This window comes from Drosophila sulfurigaster, chromosome 4 (genome assembly GCF_023558435.1).
Source record: "Drosophila sulfurigaster albostrigata strain 15112-1811.04 chromosome 4, ASM2355843v2, whole genome shotgun sequence".
Lineage (NCBI taxonomy): Eukaryota > Metazoa > Arthropoda > Insecta > Diptera > Drosophilidae > Drosophila > Drosophila sulfurigaster.
Window position 1 is genome coordinate 1,418,671 of NC_084884.1, and position 17,363 is coordinate 1,436,033.

The 17,363-nt window shown below is 35.7% G+C and overlaps 1 protein-coding gene across 1 annotated transcript; it reads right to left on the minus strand.

The window, feature by feature from the left end:
• Nucleotides 1–903: 903 nt before the first annotated feature.
• Nucleotides 904–14,783, minus strand: LOC133846998 (transcriptional activator cubitus interruptus). The gene is given in 10 exon segments (XM_062281707.1): nt 904–3,012; nt 3,060–3,224; nt 3,882–4,046; nt 4,491–4,609; nt 4,612–4,842; nt 4,845–4,995; nt 7,494–7,691; nt 7,694–8,157; nt 8,317–8,714; nt 14,301–14,783. Coding segments are annotated over 10 exon segments (3,927 nt in total). The 5' UTR covers nt 14,339–14,783; the 3' UTR covers nt 904–1,014.
• Nucleotides 14,784–17,363: the final 2,580 nt, after the last annotated feature.

Sequence of the window (17,363 nt, forward strand, 5' to 3'; positions counted from 1 at the left end):
GTTATACAAAATATACAGTTTGTCATATTTAGTATATTTACAGTACAATTTATTCTTTTATTCAAAATGGGTCGCGGATATCTCACAGTCGAGCGCACTCGAGTGTAGCTTTCTTTCTTGTTTCATTTTGCAAATAAGATCCGATTTGAGGTAGAAAGGGCATTTAGTTTTTATTTCGGCAAGACAAACTCGGCGATGCCTCTTTCTAATCTACTCACAAATCCAAACTTGTGACCTATTTTTTAGTAACGGTGTAAAACGGACGTATAATGAGTTTATAAATATAAATATAAATATAAATATAAATATGTTCAGTATATAAAAATTTTATTTTTGTTGTTGTCACATTCGAAATTAATTTAATTCGTTTGGGAAGACAGATGTAAATAAGTCGCATAAGTTTGAGTATATGTCCGTATGTTTGTTAAAACTATCCTTAATTATACGTATATGGCTTATTAAGAACTACTTTCATGTAACTTGGAGACACTGGGATCAACTAGCGGATCCTTCATTATGATTTATTACAATACAAGTTAATTAAAACTATGTGCATCCGTTGTCATTCATTTGTTGTTCAACCATAGTTCGGAGGACGGAATACACAATTTAAATTATATACCCACACCTACTAACCTCGTCAGCTGGGAAAATCAAATTTACTGTTTTTTTGTGTGACCGTTACGCGACTGATTATATATTCATACCTACTAAACATCGATAGATGGGAAAAGTTTATTTATTACATTGGAAAACATGAATAAGCAATATGCTATTGTATCATTTGCAGATATCGGTTCTCTTCCAATAGTGAGCTTAATGATGTTGTCATATCATTAATGATCATGTTGGTGCTGGGACGCGGATGTGTAGAACTGCTTACATCTGGCCATATCATATTGCTGTTGTTGTGGCTATTATTGCAAGCAAGTGTTGACGAATTTGTCTCCATCCAATTTTGACAACTTTGCACATATTCTAAAGTGCGCTGATAAGTATCTGAATGCATAGATGTTAGATTACTCTCAGCTTGTTGCTCAAAAATTTTGGATCTGATATTGCCATAGTATCAGGAGCAAAAGGATTCATCGGCAAATAAGAATTGTGATTCTGATTAATCGATTTCGATTCAAATGTTGCTTTAATATTTGTGGTCGTTGGTGACAATTGAGATTGACTGACTATCCTGCATTGTATCTCCACGTTGCCATTATTCAGTTTTTGATCGTGAGGTCCTGCTGCGGTAGGCGAAGGCTGTATAGGTAGTTCAGGCATGCTTGTCATTGAGGAATCGATGATCGGATGCGTCTTATCATTTGGTTGGGCAGTGGTTGGAATCACAATAAATCCTGGATTTGTTACGTGAGGACTACTTGGCGAATCAATTGTGGTCTTGCGGCTACAGATAACAGTATATCGATGAGACTGAGATAAGATGACAGACTCAGAATTTCGTTGAGCATATGTTGGACAACTAATTGTAGCGGAAGCTATAGCCGATTGATGGCATTGCAACTCGTTTACTGGAGCTTGTTGGTTACTACTTCTAAGTGTAACGGATGATTTTATACCTGACATTGCCTCATGCATATCATTCTCATGATATTTCTCCGTTTCCTTAACCAAATTGAGATACTGCAGCATTTCATCGGGTAGTATCAGTTCTTCAACTTCATCCAAATTTACCTTCTCATTTGGATGATAATCGACGGTTGAACTATCCGATTTGGTCACATCAGTGAGAAGTTGACTGTCCTGTCCAGCAGAGTCTGCGCATGCTTTTATTTTATTTGATCCACAAGATGAGCGATAAGAACTATCTATTCGATTCTGGAAGCTATTATTAATTGCAAATGACGAGAGATTCGATGTAGAGATGTTCTGACATTTTTGTTGGGCTAATATTGGTTCTGACTGTCGTCTGGAATAATTAGAGTCGTATTGCGTATGACTCTCGCCATCATATAGTGAACAGTATATTGAATTTGACATTGGGCTGGGACACTGTAAATTGTTTGGCACCGAATTACGTCCATGGAAATGGGAGGCACTTGATTCACTCGATTGTAAGCGTTGCAAATGTGTGGCAATCAAATGCGATGACGGCGGTGGTGGCAAGCTAGTACCATATGGAATATCTGATATATCTGTCATTCGAGCTACTTCCCCACGTGGCGCGTCCATCGCTTGAATGTTAACACTGTTAATATTTGTAGATGTTTGTGCGTTTGCAGCAACGCCATTTGACATTTGACTGGAGCGCCGCGAACAACCTGGTGAAATTGGATCGTAGAGCGATGTCGGATAGGATGTTGTTGGTCCGGTAATATTATTATTATTATTATAAATGGGACGGGGTCGCATTGTCGATATGGAAGACCTTTGTGAAGATTGACTGCTGCGACGACTTGGCATGCTGCAGTAATATGTGCTAGCATTCGAATTTTGACTATCGCGTCTTAATTGCGACGGGATAGACGGATGCTGAATGGAGCTGTTGAGTGATTGCTGCATAAAATGAGTATTATTCATTTGCAGCTCAGTAAAATGATCAGACGAATATTGATCCGAGATCACAGGTTGAGGCGTTGGTGTTGTCAATGCTGTACCGGGTTCCATTTTGAGCTCAGTGATGCGCTGATTTAGCTCGGACATACCAATGGGTCGATTACTCTCAGGTATATTTGAAAGCATTGAAGTGCCAGCCGAGTGAAACACTTTTGATTGCAATCGGCTGCGAAAACGCTGACGGACATTAGCACACGTGGATCCTCCATTGCCTATATTAACCATGGCACGCAGCACAATTGGCAAATCGGCAGCATCTATATCCTCGTTATACGGCCAACTCTCATCATCTTGACGATAAGAATGCATTAGACAATCATTTGTTAGTTGTCCAGGAGAATTGACATCCGATTCAGACTTGATGCTAGGGCTAGAAACACTAATCGTTTTGCCAGATCTCAAATCATCGCTGCAAGGGCTGGAATCGATATTTTGCTCCTGCAACTGAATGCTTAGATTGTGATGATGCTGATCAGTCGTCTCCCTACTACTATTTTATGCTTCTCCAGCCCTGAGTTGACATCATGAAGTGGTAATCCCTTGTGCTTCTTATTCGCATAGAACTCGGCACCGTGCACAGTCTTCACATGTTTTCGTAATGAACTGGGATCCGTGTATCGTTTGGTACAGCCAGGTGCTTTGCAAATATACGGCTTCTGTGAAGTGATAATCAATAATTAATATAGCTTATTTTAATAAATATCTAGATTAATTTGACAGCATTTTCGTGAAATCCACGAATCGAAATTACAAAAACAAAATAATTTTACCCTAGACAGAGTTTATAAAGCCGAGTTTATAGAAGCTACAATGATGCATGACCGACACCATTCAATTTTACATTCTTTATCGAGAGGTGTATTCAAGGTATTTGATACAAATTACAGTAGATTCCGGTTATAGCGACTTTCAAGGGACCGAAAGGAGCAAAATTAATTTTTTTTTATGGTTGCCCTGTTCGTAATAGGGTTTTAAAATAAAACAAATACTTCAATCTGTTTGCATTATTTTGCTGTATTTTTTTCGTCGCAATATCCGGTTGAATTGGGAAAAATTTCGTCTGTATAAGTGGTTTGTCGCTAAAAGCGGAGACGTAATAAGCGGAGGCCCTTTCATATAAGGTTGTATGGGGACCAACCAAGCCATCGACTTTTCGTCGCAATAACCGGACGGACACTATAAGCGGAATCGTTATAACCGGATTCTACTGTATATCTCTTTTATTTCGCTTTCGATTGCAAGTAATAATAATAACACTCGATAATAAAGTAACACTTTAATTATGGTCGATTTTAATCAAAAACTTAACTTACCTCATTACTATGCGTTCTGTTCTGGTGCTTAGCCCGATCGCTCGCATTACTAAATGCCTTGCTGCATCCGGGATACTCGCAAGTATATGGTTTCTCGCCAGTGTGGGATCGAAGATGAGTTTTCAAATTCTCTAAGCGAGAGTAAGCTTTGAAACAGCCTTCAAACTACGTGTTATGAAAGAATTTTTATTATAATATGAAAATTAAAAATATGTAAACATAATAAGTAACAAATCGATTGTGAAATATACTCATGTATGTTAAAACTGCGAAATTAAAAATGGCACTACTTTGAAAAATTCTACCACTAAACAAATTTTACTAAAAAACCCAAATGCACCCATATCCTTAAAACTTTTACTTTAACACGCTGTTGAACGCTTGTGAGGGAACAATCTCTCCACTTTCTAGCTTGGGTCAAACAGTTTCATGTTCGGGGTACATGCAAAAGACTAACAAACCGATGAACAATTTAAAAATATTGAAGTCAGACTTTTATACATATATGTTATGATACCTAATCTTCTAATCTCGACTGATGCTTTAATATCTTTGTTTTCTGATTCCATATACATATGTACATGTGCGGTGACTTTAATTGTTACTTACAGTGCATTTGTGAGGTTTTTCTCCTGTGTGGCGGCGCATATGCACCACAAGCATGTACTGGGCCTTGAAAGGTTTTTCACCGCGCGAGCAATCTTCCCATCGACATACAAATGCCTTTTGTTGCTCTGAATATGATCGTTGTTAATATGTTTGACGAGCTCATCCTGCGTGCCGAATTCAATATTACAATTACACCAATGGCAATGCGTTTCGATAAAATCGCCTGGTTCATCTTTAATATCGGTTGTGTCTGCTGTTGCGCAATCATAGTCGTTTAATTGGTGATCCCGATCGAATGTGTGGCTTTCACCACGGTTAATAGCGTCAGCTAGCGTCTTGTTTGCTTTTGACGCCGTTCGGTCACATTTGCCGTTGCACTGTCTGCTTCGACTTGGGCAACGCATCCTGAAGTAGATGACGGTTGCTCGAGTAGCCTCTTACTGTTATTAATGCTGCTATTTTTACCTAAACAATTTGTCTTTGAGTTGCATCGATCGTCGTAGTTCTTGAAATGAAATGGTAACAATATTATAATTTAGTAGCTTACAGCATTAAAGTGTATGCCATTTGAAAGTGTAAAATTTCGATAGGCAATAATATAGGTATATTAACATATGTGAAATTCGAAATATACAATACGATTGAACACCATTAAAAGTTTTAGGTAAAAGTCGCCGCTACCCATTTTAAATAATAGCAAAATAGCGGGGCTATCATTTTAAAATATACCAAATGAATATACCGCAAGTATGTATACAAAGGTATATATCGTGATTCCAGCTTCAAAATTAGGCTTGTTTTTATCGATTTGGGTCGGTAGAAGTGGGCGTGGTAAAATATTGAAACAAACTTGATCTGTCTGCAAACATAACAAGTGCTGTCAAAACAAGTAAGAAAGCCACAGTGGAGTGTGCTCGACTGTGATATACCCGCTACCCATTTTGAATAAAATCAAAATATTGCGGTATTATTCTGAAAATAGCCCAAAAATACTACAACACTACTAAAATATACCAAATGGTATATTTTGTATATCGATATAGTACCACACTTGAAATTACCATAGACTGCATAATATACCAGATTGTCGGCCAAAGCAACTAAGACCCTTAACCCTTTTAACTGATCGCTATCAAATTTCCAGGAGTCACAACAAATATTGTTATTATTGTAATACCAATTTGTGACTCAAGCTTTAATATTACGCTTGTTATTCGATTTTTTTGATTTGCGGGTGCGTAAGTGGGCGTGAAATTTGAAACAAACTTAAATATATCGAAATAAAATTAGAGCTCTATCTCTTATAATCTCTGAGATGTAGTGTTTCATACTCACAAACGGACATGGCTAGATCGTCTCGTCTGTTGACACTGACCAAGAATATATATACTTTATAGGGTCCGAGATGCCTCCTTCTACCTGTTACATACATATCCTGCCGGCATAAAGTTATAATACCCTTCTACCCTATGGGTAGCGAGTATAAAAATTATATCTCTATATGTATATGTAAATATGGCTATATCGTTGACTCTGATCAAGAGTATATTATATATACTTATTTTAAATAATAAATTAATTAATAAATTAAATAAATCATATTAAAATAGACCGATATATTGGCTGAGGCTATATAGGCTTTGGAAATAAACCAAGGCAACTAAGACCCGACTGCAGCTCCTATTACTGCAAAATTCAAAACTCCCTTGATCCGCATTCATCAATAACAAGTGCTGTCGAAATTATAGCTATTTATATCTCGTATAGTCACCGTCAAATGTACAAGCACTTAGATAGACAGGACATATCGTCTCAGATATTTACATTGATCAAAAATATAAATTTTTGTGGGGTCGGAGATCTTTCACCCTGTTACATATATTTCCTGCAGACACAAAATTATAATACAGTTCTATGGATATCGGGTATAAATATATTAAAGAGCTTATTTAATTTATCGAATTCGAAATGTAGTTTACGGTATTCTAATTTAGAAGTACACATTAAACACATTAAATATGTATATGCATTGCATGTGCTTAAGTAGAACGAAATAATGCTCAAGTTGATTTCCATATTAGCCACATTCCATATTGGTAACTTCCGCGAACATGAATTTATTCTATCAGGGTACTTTATGCTCACAAGGATAAGTATTCTTTTTATACCCGCTACCCATAGGGTAGAAGGATATTATAACTTTGTGCCGGCAGAAAATGTATACCCTATAAAGTATATATATTCTTGATCAGCCGAGACGATCTAGCCATGTCCGTCTGTCCGTATGAACACCTCGATCTCAGAGACTATAAGAGATAGAGCAATAATTTTTTCGACGGCATTTGTCATGTTTGCACGCAGATAAAGTTTGTTTCAAAATTATGCCACGCCCACTTCCGCCCTCGCAAATCAACAAAAATCGAATAACAAGCGAAATTTTGGTTGCGATCAGTTAAAATTGTCAAAATTTGTATGGCCAAAAACGCCTACTTACTAGGGGTCGCAGTTGCTTTGGCCGACAATCTGGCATATTGTGCCGTCTATGGTATATTTTGAATGCGGTACTATATCGATACAACAAATATATCGTTTTGTATATTCTGGTATTTGTGTAGTATTTTCGGTATATTTTGAAAATAATAGCGGAATATTTTGCTTTTATTTAAAATGGGTAGCAAGTATCTCACAATCGAGTACACTCGACTGTAGCTTTCTTACTTGTTTTTAATTAGTTTTATTTTTAACTACATTTTAAGTCACGTATGCTTAGTTTTTATGGGAAGCTTCAGTTTCATGTTGTTCTCAGCTTTAGTACGATTAAAGTCTTTTGTGTAACTAAGAATATATTATCTTTTCCATAGCTTTAATTTACCTTGTGTTCATCCACAAAATGTGTAATATTTGAATATAATAAATACAACTTTATTAAAGAAATACAAAATACAAAAATAATAAAGCTGACGTCAAGTGTGCTAGATTGTTGAATATTGCGTAATTACCCACCTGTTTTGAGCCGTTTGGTTTAACTGTAGTCTCATCTAGAGTTGCGCTTATAATTGTCGAAGTTGGCGTCGATGTTTGGCTGGTACTGCCGCCCAACGTTAGTTCCTTTGAATTTGCAGAGACCGGCTCAGTAAGGCCGAGAGCAACATGACTCATCGAATAACTTGCTGCTGCCGCGGCCTGTTGAGGCGTTATTGCTGGTTGCAAAGTCCTGCGCTAGCGCGTAGCAAATGCGCTTGCAGCTGTTGCAAATGTGGCGACATATGCGTCATAGGACTGATTGTGCCAGCAGATAGATGACCGTATGAACCACCACTTGCGGCGCTGCTAGCCCGCGATCCATTCATTAGCGTGGCCAAAGAGTTGGGAGAGAATCGAATCATTGAACTAATATCAAAAGAATCCGAGTACGGCGACGAGGATAGTGCACGTTTTCGACTAACGCTAGCACGAATGCTTCCACCACCTGGGGGTCGGGAACCATCCACACTGAAATGGAAATCAGTACTTGCCAGCGATCCAGCAGCAGCGGCAGCCGCCGCAGCGACCGCAGCATGATGTAGATCGCTCAGCGATCCCATACCTCCTCGGCTGCCTAAGTAGTCGCCAGAGCCAAGACCCAAGCCAGCCAGGTGAAATGCCGGTGAGCAGTTGGCATATGGATCTGTGAAAAATTTTATGAGGTTTCTATTATGTGGCTTAATTCATTCGTGTCAGAAAAACGTTTATTATTATACTTCCTTATTCTTATTACTCCTTATTATAATTATAGTTGCTCTTCAATTAATCTTTTAAAATGAATAAATGAATAAGATATAATTACCATGATAGGAAGCGGATGGACTATTTCGTTGCATGGCATAGAATTGTTCCATGTAGCCAGGAATTCGATAAGCCGGATGGAAATCATGTTGTTGCGTTTGACCAGCAGTCATACCTGTGACTCCACCATGACCATGGAATTGGTGATGATGATGGTGATGTCCGCCCACATTACTACTGAGTAATGTGTGACCATTTGTTACATTTACATTTGTGGCTGCCGTAGAATCAGGAACCGTTGTCATTGTTGACGGAGGAACTAAAACTGGCACCGTGCTAGTCACATCCGTTGAGGGCGAGGATATATGGTTACTAGACTGGGAGTGCGTTGTTGGGATCATTGAGGCTGCAGCAGCAGCAGCGGCTCGCCGAGATGCTAAGAACTGTAGTTCCGTATATCTAAAAGAAAATTTTATAATTTAGGAACATACGAATAATTCACATAAAAATTGGCTTAATAAATAATCTAATTTTTTTACCCGCTACCTATAGGGTAAAAGGGTATTATAACTTTTGCATGTAGGAAATGTGTGTAACAGACAGAAGGAGGCATCTCTAACCCTATTGAGTATATATATATTCGTAATCAGGGTCAACAGACGAGGCGAAATATCCATGTCGGATTGTCCATATGAACATCTAGATCTCAGAGACAATAACTTTTTCGAAAGCACTCGTTATGCCCACATCAGTTCCCACTTCCGCTCTCGCAAATAGACAAAATTGGAATAACGAATGTAATATTCAAGCTAGAATCCCTATCTATAATATTTAAGATTCCTGATTCCTGCGATTAGATACAATTTGTCGAAGTTATAAAAGAAATATTTTATAGTTAATACCGCACTATTTTGCTTTTATTTAGCTGGCGGTTATCTCAACTGTGGCGATCTTCAACTTCTGATCGATGATATAATAATAAAGGATCACTTCTGAGATGGCATGCAATAAACCAGCAAATTTATTCAAATGCCAAATACAAAAATTCTGGCTCGCATTCCATAAATTACCATCAGTATTAATTTTATTACATTACAGACAGTTGAGACGCAAGACATTATTACAGATTTTATATAGTTTGAATTTTAAAATGTCATTCCTTATTGCAAGATGTTGTAAATTATATTGAATACAATTACATCTCCATAGGACATAATGTTAGGAGAACCTATTTTTAGAAATTTTATTGTTATTTATTGTTTGTCTAAATTAGTATGTACAATCCCATAAAACAATATGTTAATTCCCGTTTTTTTATTGTGGACGATTTGTGAGTCCAATCTGACAATGTTTTCACCTTCCCTACGAAATATATAAAAACCACAGATAAGATACATAAATACAAATTATTTGTCTTGGCACTTAATTTAATTTATAAATTAGTTTGTACTTTAGGTATTAAAATGTGTTAATATTACAATATTTAATTCTGCTATTGTCAGATCCTCTTATCTAACAAAAGATTGGGTCAATAAAATAAACTACTCCTAGCAGCAAACGTAATCGAACTTTTGGAATCACCAAACTTGCAAAATTCTTGTAACATGAATAATAATAACAATGTTACATTTTTAAATGATGCTAGCAATAGTGATAGTGATTCAGATTCTGATTATTCTAATTATAGTCATTTTGAATGTATTGTTATTTTTAACTTATTAATATTAAGGTTAAGTGTTAAAAAAATTAATTAAAAACATTTGTTGAATTTAACGAGTGCTAGCATTATTTATTACCATACAACTATCAATAAGAGAAAACCTATCTCATATGGGCGGCTAGGAAGACGTGGTCAGATCGGTCTGAAACTTGTGTGCATCGACACTGTCATATGTACCCAATTTGAAGAACCTAGCCTTAAAACTTTAATTTTCGTCGGAAAATAGGCTCGCTGGCCCAATGTGAATTGGTAGTTTAAAATCAGTTGCTGCTTAGTGCAGTAAATCGCCGCCGTCTTGAAATCGTATAAAAAGGTTCTTGTCATGAGAAGAACATATAACTTCGAATGACTTCATGAGTGCTTTTTAAAAGTATGTGCTCTGAAAATATAGAAATTTATATATTTACTCTGCACACGCTAGGATGGCACTAGGATGCCAAGCAGCAAGCAATTGGATAATATTTAATGACTGCAAAATGTAAAGCAATCTCAAAGGAATTGACCGAAATACTCGTATGAGTATTTCAATTTTGACTATGCGCTTACGAGATTATGTAAAATGATTAACAAAACAAATATAGTGACCGCCAATTTTGTGATTTTGCATAAATATTGTTAGTTTATTAGTTTACTGTCCGTCACGTATCATAGTGTTATATTTGTTGAAATGCGCATTTTATTTTGACCAAGAAAAATGTGTAAGGCTTTGATCACATCATTTGTAATACACATATTAATCATGCTATTTCAGATTCAAGTATAATCATAAGAATGAATAGAATTTAATTAACAACTCATTTGAGTTGAAACCCAAATTAATACATTAAAATAATTTGAGACATATATAATAAAAAAATAATGAAAATCTGTTTTTCAAGCAGGAATCGATTGAATATAAGATCCAATCATGACTCTTCCAAAAGTCATTTTTATTAAACATCGGGCTCATTTAAGTTAATTTTAATCAGTCGGAAGACTCTAAAAGACATTTTGTGATTTAGAATGCTTACTGAAACATTCTAACTATCATGTGCACACTGACTGCACACAGATTTTCACCGGACACCCGTAGGCAAATACAAAATCTTGATCAGTGTCAACAACCGATGATCTAGCCAGGTCCGTCTGTCCGTATGAAACACTGGATCTCAGAGACTATAAGAGATTGAGCTATAATTTTTCGACAGCATTTGTTATGTTTGCACGCAGTTCAAGTTTGTTTAAAATTTTGCCACGTCCACGTCCACTTCCGCTCCTCCCACACATATATACAACAACAACACAAGCCCCCAACACACACACACACACACCCCAAATCAACAAAAATCGAATAACAAGAGTAATTTCAAAGCTAGAGTCGCGAATTTTAATACGTACAACAAGTAAGAAAACTACAGTCGCGTATGCTCGACTGTGAGATACCCGCTACCCATTTTGAATATAAGCAAAATATTACGGTAATAATCTCAAAATATTAAAAAGAAATATGCATGTATTCTCGATCGGGATTTGAACTCGAGCACCACCGACCGGGTGGTTAAAAAAATTTGTACTCCGAGCGGGCTCGAACCCGAGCACCCCAACATGCTCGGCTTTCACTCTACCACCCTCTACCACCACATTGCTTATGAACCCTCTATGCATACAGATACAAATATAGGCGAGCATGTATCTACTTATACGCATACATACAACACATATATAGCAGGCGTTTTTGCCCATACAAAATTATTTCATTAATAACTTCCACAATTTTTATCTGATTGCGACCAAATTCAGAGATCACGAACCTATAGTCATTATTGTATATACCGAAATTAGGCTTGTTTTTCGATTTTTGATTTGCGGGCGCGGAAGTGGGCGTGGCAAAAATTTAAAACAAACTTGATTTGCGTGCAAGCATAACAAATGTTGTCGAAAAAATTATAGACGGACAGACAGACATGGCTATGTATATCGTCTCGGCTGTTGACGCTGATCAAGAATATATGTATATACTTTATAGGGTCGGAGATGCCTCCATCTACCTGTTACATACATTTCCTGCAGGCACAAAGTTATAATACCCTTCTACCCTATGGGTAAGGGGAATAAAAAGGTTGTACCCCGAGCGGGCTCGAACCCGAGTACCCGGAGTACCACAACATGCACATGCTTGCACTCTACAAATAGAGCAATCGCAGTGCCTCTATGCATACAGATACAAATATATAGGCGAACATGTATATACGTATACGCATACATGCAATACATACATAGCAGGCGTTTTTGCCCATACAAAACTATTTCCTTAATAACTTAAACAACTTGTACCTGATCGCAAATTTTCAGGAATCACAAATACCATTGTTACTTTTGTATATACCAAAATTCTTTAGCTTTAATATTACGCTTGTTTTTCGATCTCTTATAGTCTCTGAGATCTAGGTGTTCATACGGACAGACGGACATGACTATATCGTCTCGGTTGTTGACGCTGATCAAGAATTTATATATTTCATAGGGTCGGAGATGCCTTCTTCTACCTGTTACAAACATTTCCTGCCGACACAACCCTAAGGGTATAATAAAAACTATAGTTATTGCGATTCCTGAAAATTTGGTTGTTCAGAAGTTATTAAATAAATACTTTTGTATGTGCAAAAACGCCTACTTACTAGGGCTCTTATGTTAGTTGCTTTGGCTGACAATCTGGTATATTGTGGACTCTATGGTATATTTTGAATGTGGTACTATATCGATATACCAAATATACTATTTGGAACATTTTTAGTATTTTTGTAGTATTTTCGGTATATTTTGGAAATAATACCGGAATATTTTGCTTTTATTCAAAATGGCTAGCGGGTATCTCACAGTCGAGCACACTCTACTGTAGCTTTCTGACTTGTTTTTTTTTTTTTTGCTACGCAACCATAATTTTAAAGATTGAGTATACATACGATAAAATTTACATTCCTGAAATTACTGATAATTTGGTTGCAATCATATAAGTTATGTTGGTAATGAAATAATTGTATATCCCAGAAAACAGCTGCTGCAGCTGGTTAGTCAATTTAATTTCATATTGGTTGTAAATTAAATTACTTATATCTCTCGCATAAAGATAGAATTTTTCTAATTAAATTCAAACGTAAAATATGACTATAAAAAATGTCTCCATTTTGATTAGCATGCCCCACATATGTAATTAAATTAATTAAAAATCATATATTGCCTGCAAAATTTGGTTTATAAATTTAAAAATGCGTTCTTCACTATATAAAGAATCGAAACCACACGCATCATGAAAGAAAAATTGGATGTAATTTACTGGTCCGTTTTATATTCAAGCCAGCTGTTAAGAGACATCAACTGAATATTTATTATTTAATTCTATTACATTTCGCGTACAGAGAAAAGTACTTGAAGCAAGAAACAAAGTTCCAGTCAAGTATCCTCGACTGTGAAATACCCGCTACCCATTCTTAATAAAAGCAAAACAGCACGAAAATTTATTAAAAGATAATTAATGTTCCAAAAATACTAAATTATACCGAAGTCTATTTTTGGTTAATAGATAAATTATTACGTTCGTAACATATTATAAGGTACAAAACATACCACATTATAGACCAAAGCAATTAAAACCTGACAGCAGCAGGCTTTTCTATATCCCAAGAAATGCATTATAATTGTGTGCCTGCAGGAAATTTATGTAACAGGCAGAAGGACGCATCTACGTTTCCTTAAAGTATATATATTCCGTGCGTATGAACACCTAGATCTTAAAGACTATGTTATAAGAGAGATTGTTTTTAATTTTTGGCACGCAAGAATTATTATTAGTTAGCTCGATTGTTTTTTTATTGATTTTCGAGAGCGAATTTGGGAGTGACAAACATCTAAATCTAACTTAATTTGATATACCCCTATTGTTATTGTCTCGGAGATCTTCGGACAGTCAAACAAATAGACGGAAATGATAAAGAATATTTGTACTTTTCGGGTCGAAGATGCCGCCTTCTTCCTGATTCATAGCCACAATGTTCTTCTTCCCTTCTTCCTACTTCACTGATGTTTAATATTTTCTGCGTTTTTCATTGTTTGAAGCATAGTCATGTTTATAAGGTCCCACAATAGTGTTCGCGTCGGATAAAGAAATTATTCTTTTAGAAGACGCGAAAACATTACAAAACCGAACGTTTTCACATTATTACATTAAAGCTCTGCAGTATACATGTATGTATTAAATTTATCATTTAGATTCAAATAATTAAAATTTTAAATTGCAACATTCGTATAAAAGTAATGGAAACAGAATTTAATCTATACGTTCTACTTACGCCAGTGGAAAGTAAGTTGGTAATGCATATGCGTCCATTTCAGTCCAGTGTTTGTAATATTTGTAATACTATTAATAATGAAATATTAACGTTATCCAAATTCATATGGTTTGCGCCACCTTCTTCATATCCTCGTTAATTGTCGACGAATATTTTTCTTTGAGGAAGATTTGACGACAGAAAGTTGTGGAGTATTTTCCATTACGATTATGTCGTTTAATAAATGTATATATGTTTGTATATAAATAGGCTGTCTAACCTATTTCACGAATTAAGTATGTTTTCACTATATATGCTACACATAATAATGCCAATTTCTGACTTTAGCTTAATTTAACAGTCCAGTGCATAAAGTTTGCATTGTTATTTTACAGTAATTATTCAAAGCACCAAGATTAAACAATGTGTGGCAAACAACAAGAGCGACCGTGCGGTGCCTCGGCGGTGTCTCACTGCCTTGTTTATTCCCATCGGACTGAAAGGCGGCAACGCAGTGGCTGGCTTGATTAAGCGGGAGCAAGACGCTCTGCTCACGCATACCAATGTAAAATGTTTCAAGCAATAATAAAATGAAAAAACAAGCAGGCTCCTACTACAGATACTCAGATACACACACACACACACACACACACACACACACACACACACACACACACACAGATGTGAAACCATAGACACAAGTGTACTCACAGCCACAGGTCACGATCTTTTCTGTCTCTTCCTCCTTTAACCGCTCATTTGTAGTTGAGAAAAGGCGGGGAGATCGAAGATGGCCATACTCGCTCTCTTTGTCGAATTGTCGCTCTTTTTCGTCAGCGATGCCAAATACAACTATAGATAGATATACACATGCTTTTAAAATGTTTAGATCTGTGAAAACAAAGGAATGAGTTGATATTGATATTGCAACAATTATGTGGTATAAATACAATTTTTATAAGTTAAAACATTTCAGTTAGTAAACTTCCGATCGAAAAATTCTGACAGCAGCTCTATTACACAATTATAAATGCGAATACAATACGATCCGCAATGATATGCAAATGTAAATAATAAATATTTATTTAATTATTGTATCATAAAATAGTAAAATTATATGTTTACATGTCTGAAATGTGGTTCAATGCTGCCAACACTGATATACTCTGTAGGTATATTTTCATTTAGTTCATACGCCTCTGGCTCGCTCGCTCGCTCTTTCAGACTCGCTCTCTTTCTATCCAAATGGGACTCCATCATCAGGTATAACATTGTAGTACGAGTTTGTTGTCTCAACTTCCCTATGCTAACCAAACTTCAATAACTTGCTACTTGTTATGCAGCAAACGTTTAAAAGCAGACAGACGGGACGATCTTTTAGACGCACCCACATTACAAGCGGGAAGCGCTCTCTTTAGTGTTTCCTCTCGTTCTATTGCATGGCTGCTCAATATCTCTATCTCCCTACTCTCAAATCTCTTTTTCTCTTTAATTTTCGATATGAGAATAAACGTATGTGTATATACCACATTCAGAAATATATGTATTTAATCATGTTTACATTACAGCTCAATTAATGCTGCAAAACAATATTTTGTTTGTTGCTACAAAAAATAAAAATAATAATAATAATAATAATAATCATGATAAGGCACATTAGGCTTCCTTCTAATCGGTCAATGAAATAGAGAAAGTTGCGCAACCCAATGTTTATTCAAAGTCAATGAGAAACTTGACAATTGTCTCAAATTCACATAACTTTATAAATATACAAACAACAAGCCTGTGCTTGGTATCGATGGGCCAATTGATGGTACTGCCACTGTACATTTGTGTAAAATTATCATGGTAGACCTTTTACAAAAAGAAGCCAATTGTTTTTTTTCCAAAATATCCTTAATTGTGTCGAATTGTAAAGATTAGCAAGATATTATATACATACATATGTTAAAATAGGTACAGCGGAGTATTTTCGTTTCGGTTTAATCGTATGCATCTTTTTATATGTCAATAACAATAAAGGATATTTGGAAAAAAAAAATTGTATTGGTAAGTTGGTTTCGGCTAAATGTATGTATATATAATATATATATATTTAAAGATCTTAAGCCTGTAGAAAACTGAAAGTTAATAGCTGATGTAGCTATCCGTGATATTGACAGATCTTGTACCTATCGCAATATAGTACATTTTTAAATATTTTAAAGAAATCTACTATCAGGCAGATTCTAAGTCAAAAAAAATGTAGATAGTTTTTTTATTCGATTTTTCTCACTTATTTAGTTTCAGAGAAATGTTGCAATTTGGTTTTTGAAAGTAGAAGACAACTTAATCGAATATTCTCTTTAAAATAATAATAAAATATTACTTTAATTTATAGATTTAATTTTTCAATTAACTGCAATTAAATCTTTTGTAAAAATGATCATTAATCCAAACTCATAAATTAAGTTATAAGTTAATACAAACATAAACAAATGTTATGTATATACATATACACATTATGTTGATTAAGAGTATTAATATCGAAAAAGTTCGCAGATGTGTGCAATTTTAGCGGATTTTTACAGATGTCCTAGCAACTCTTAATGTCTTGATTATTGTACTTCTTATTGCACTAGTGAGATGCAAGGCAAAAACATCTGTAAAGTTGAGCGTATGTACATATGTACACAAATGCATGTGCCACGGATATTTCTTACATATGTATGTCGATACATACATAAATGAATACACATTTGTACATGTCTACATGAATACACAAAAACATATATATACATCAGGTTTTATGTTGTTTCCAAGAATCGACCGAAGTTTCGTCGTTAAATAAGGCGAATACGAATACGTATGTATATGTATGAGTGTAAACGTGAATGCTTTGTATCCACAACCACCATCACAATCCCAGGCAGGCTGGCAGTCGTGGAAGTCACGGCAGGGCACAGAGAGCAGGGCCGCGCATAGAACTCAGATCGCAGCTCTTGTTGTGTATTCAACGGCGTACCAAAGAATTTGAAACGACTTGAATAAGACGTTAAATTACAAAAGGAGCACACACACAAACATAACGAAACGCAACGCAAC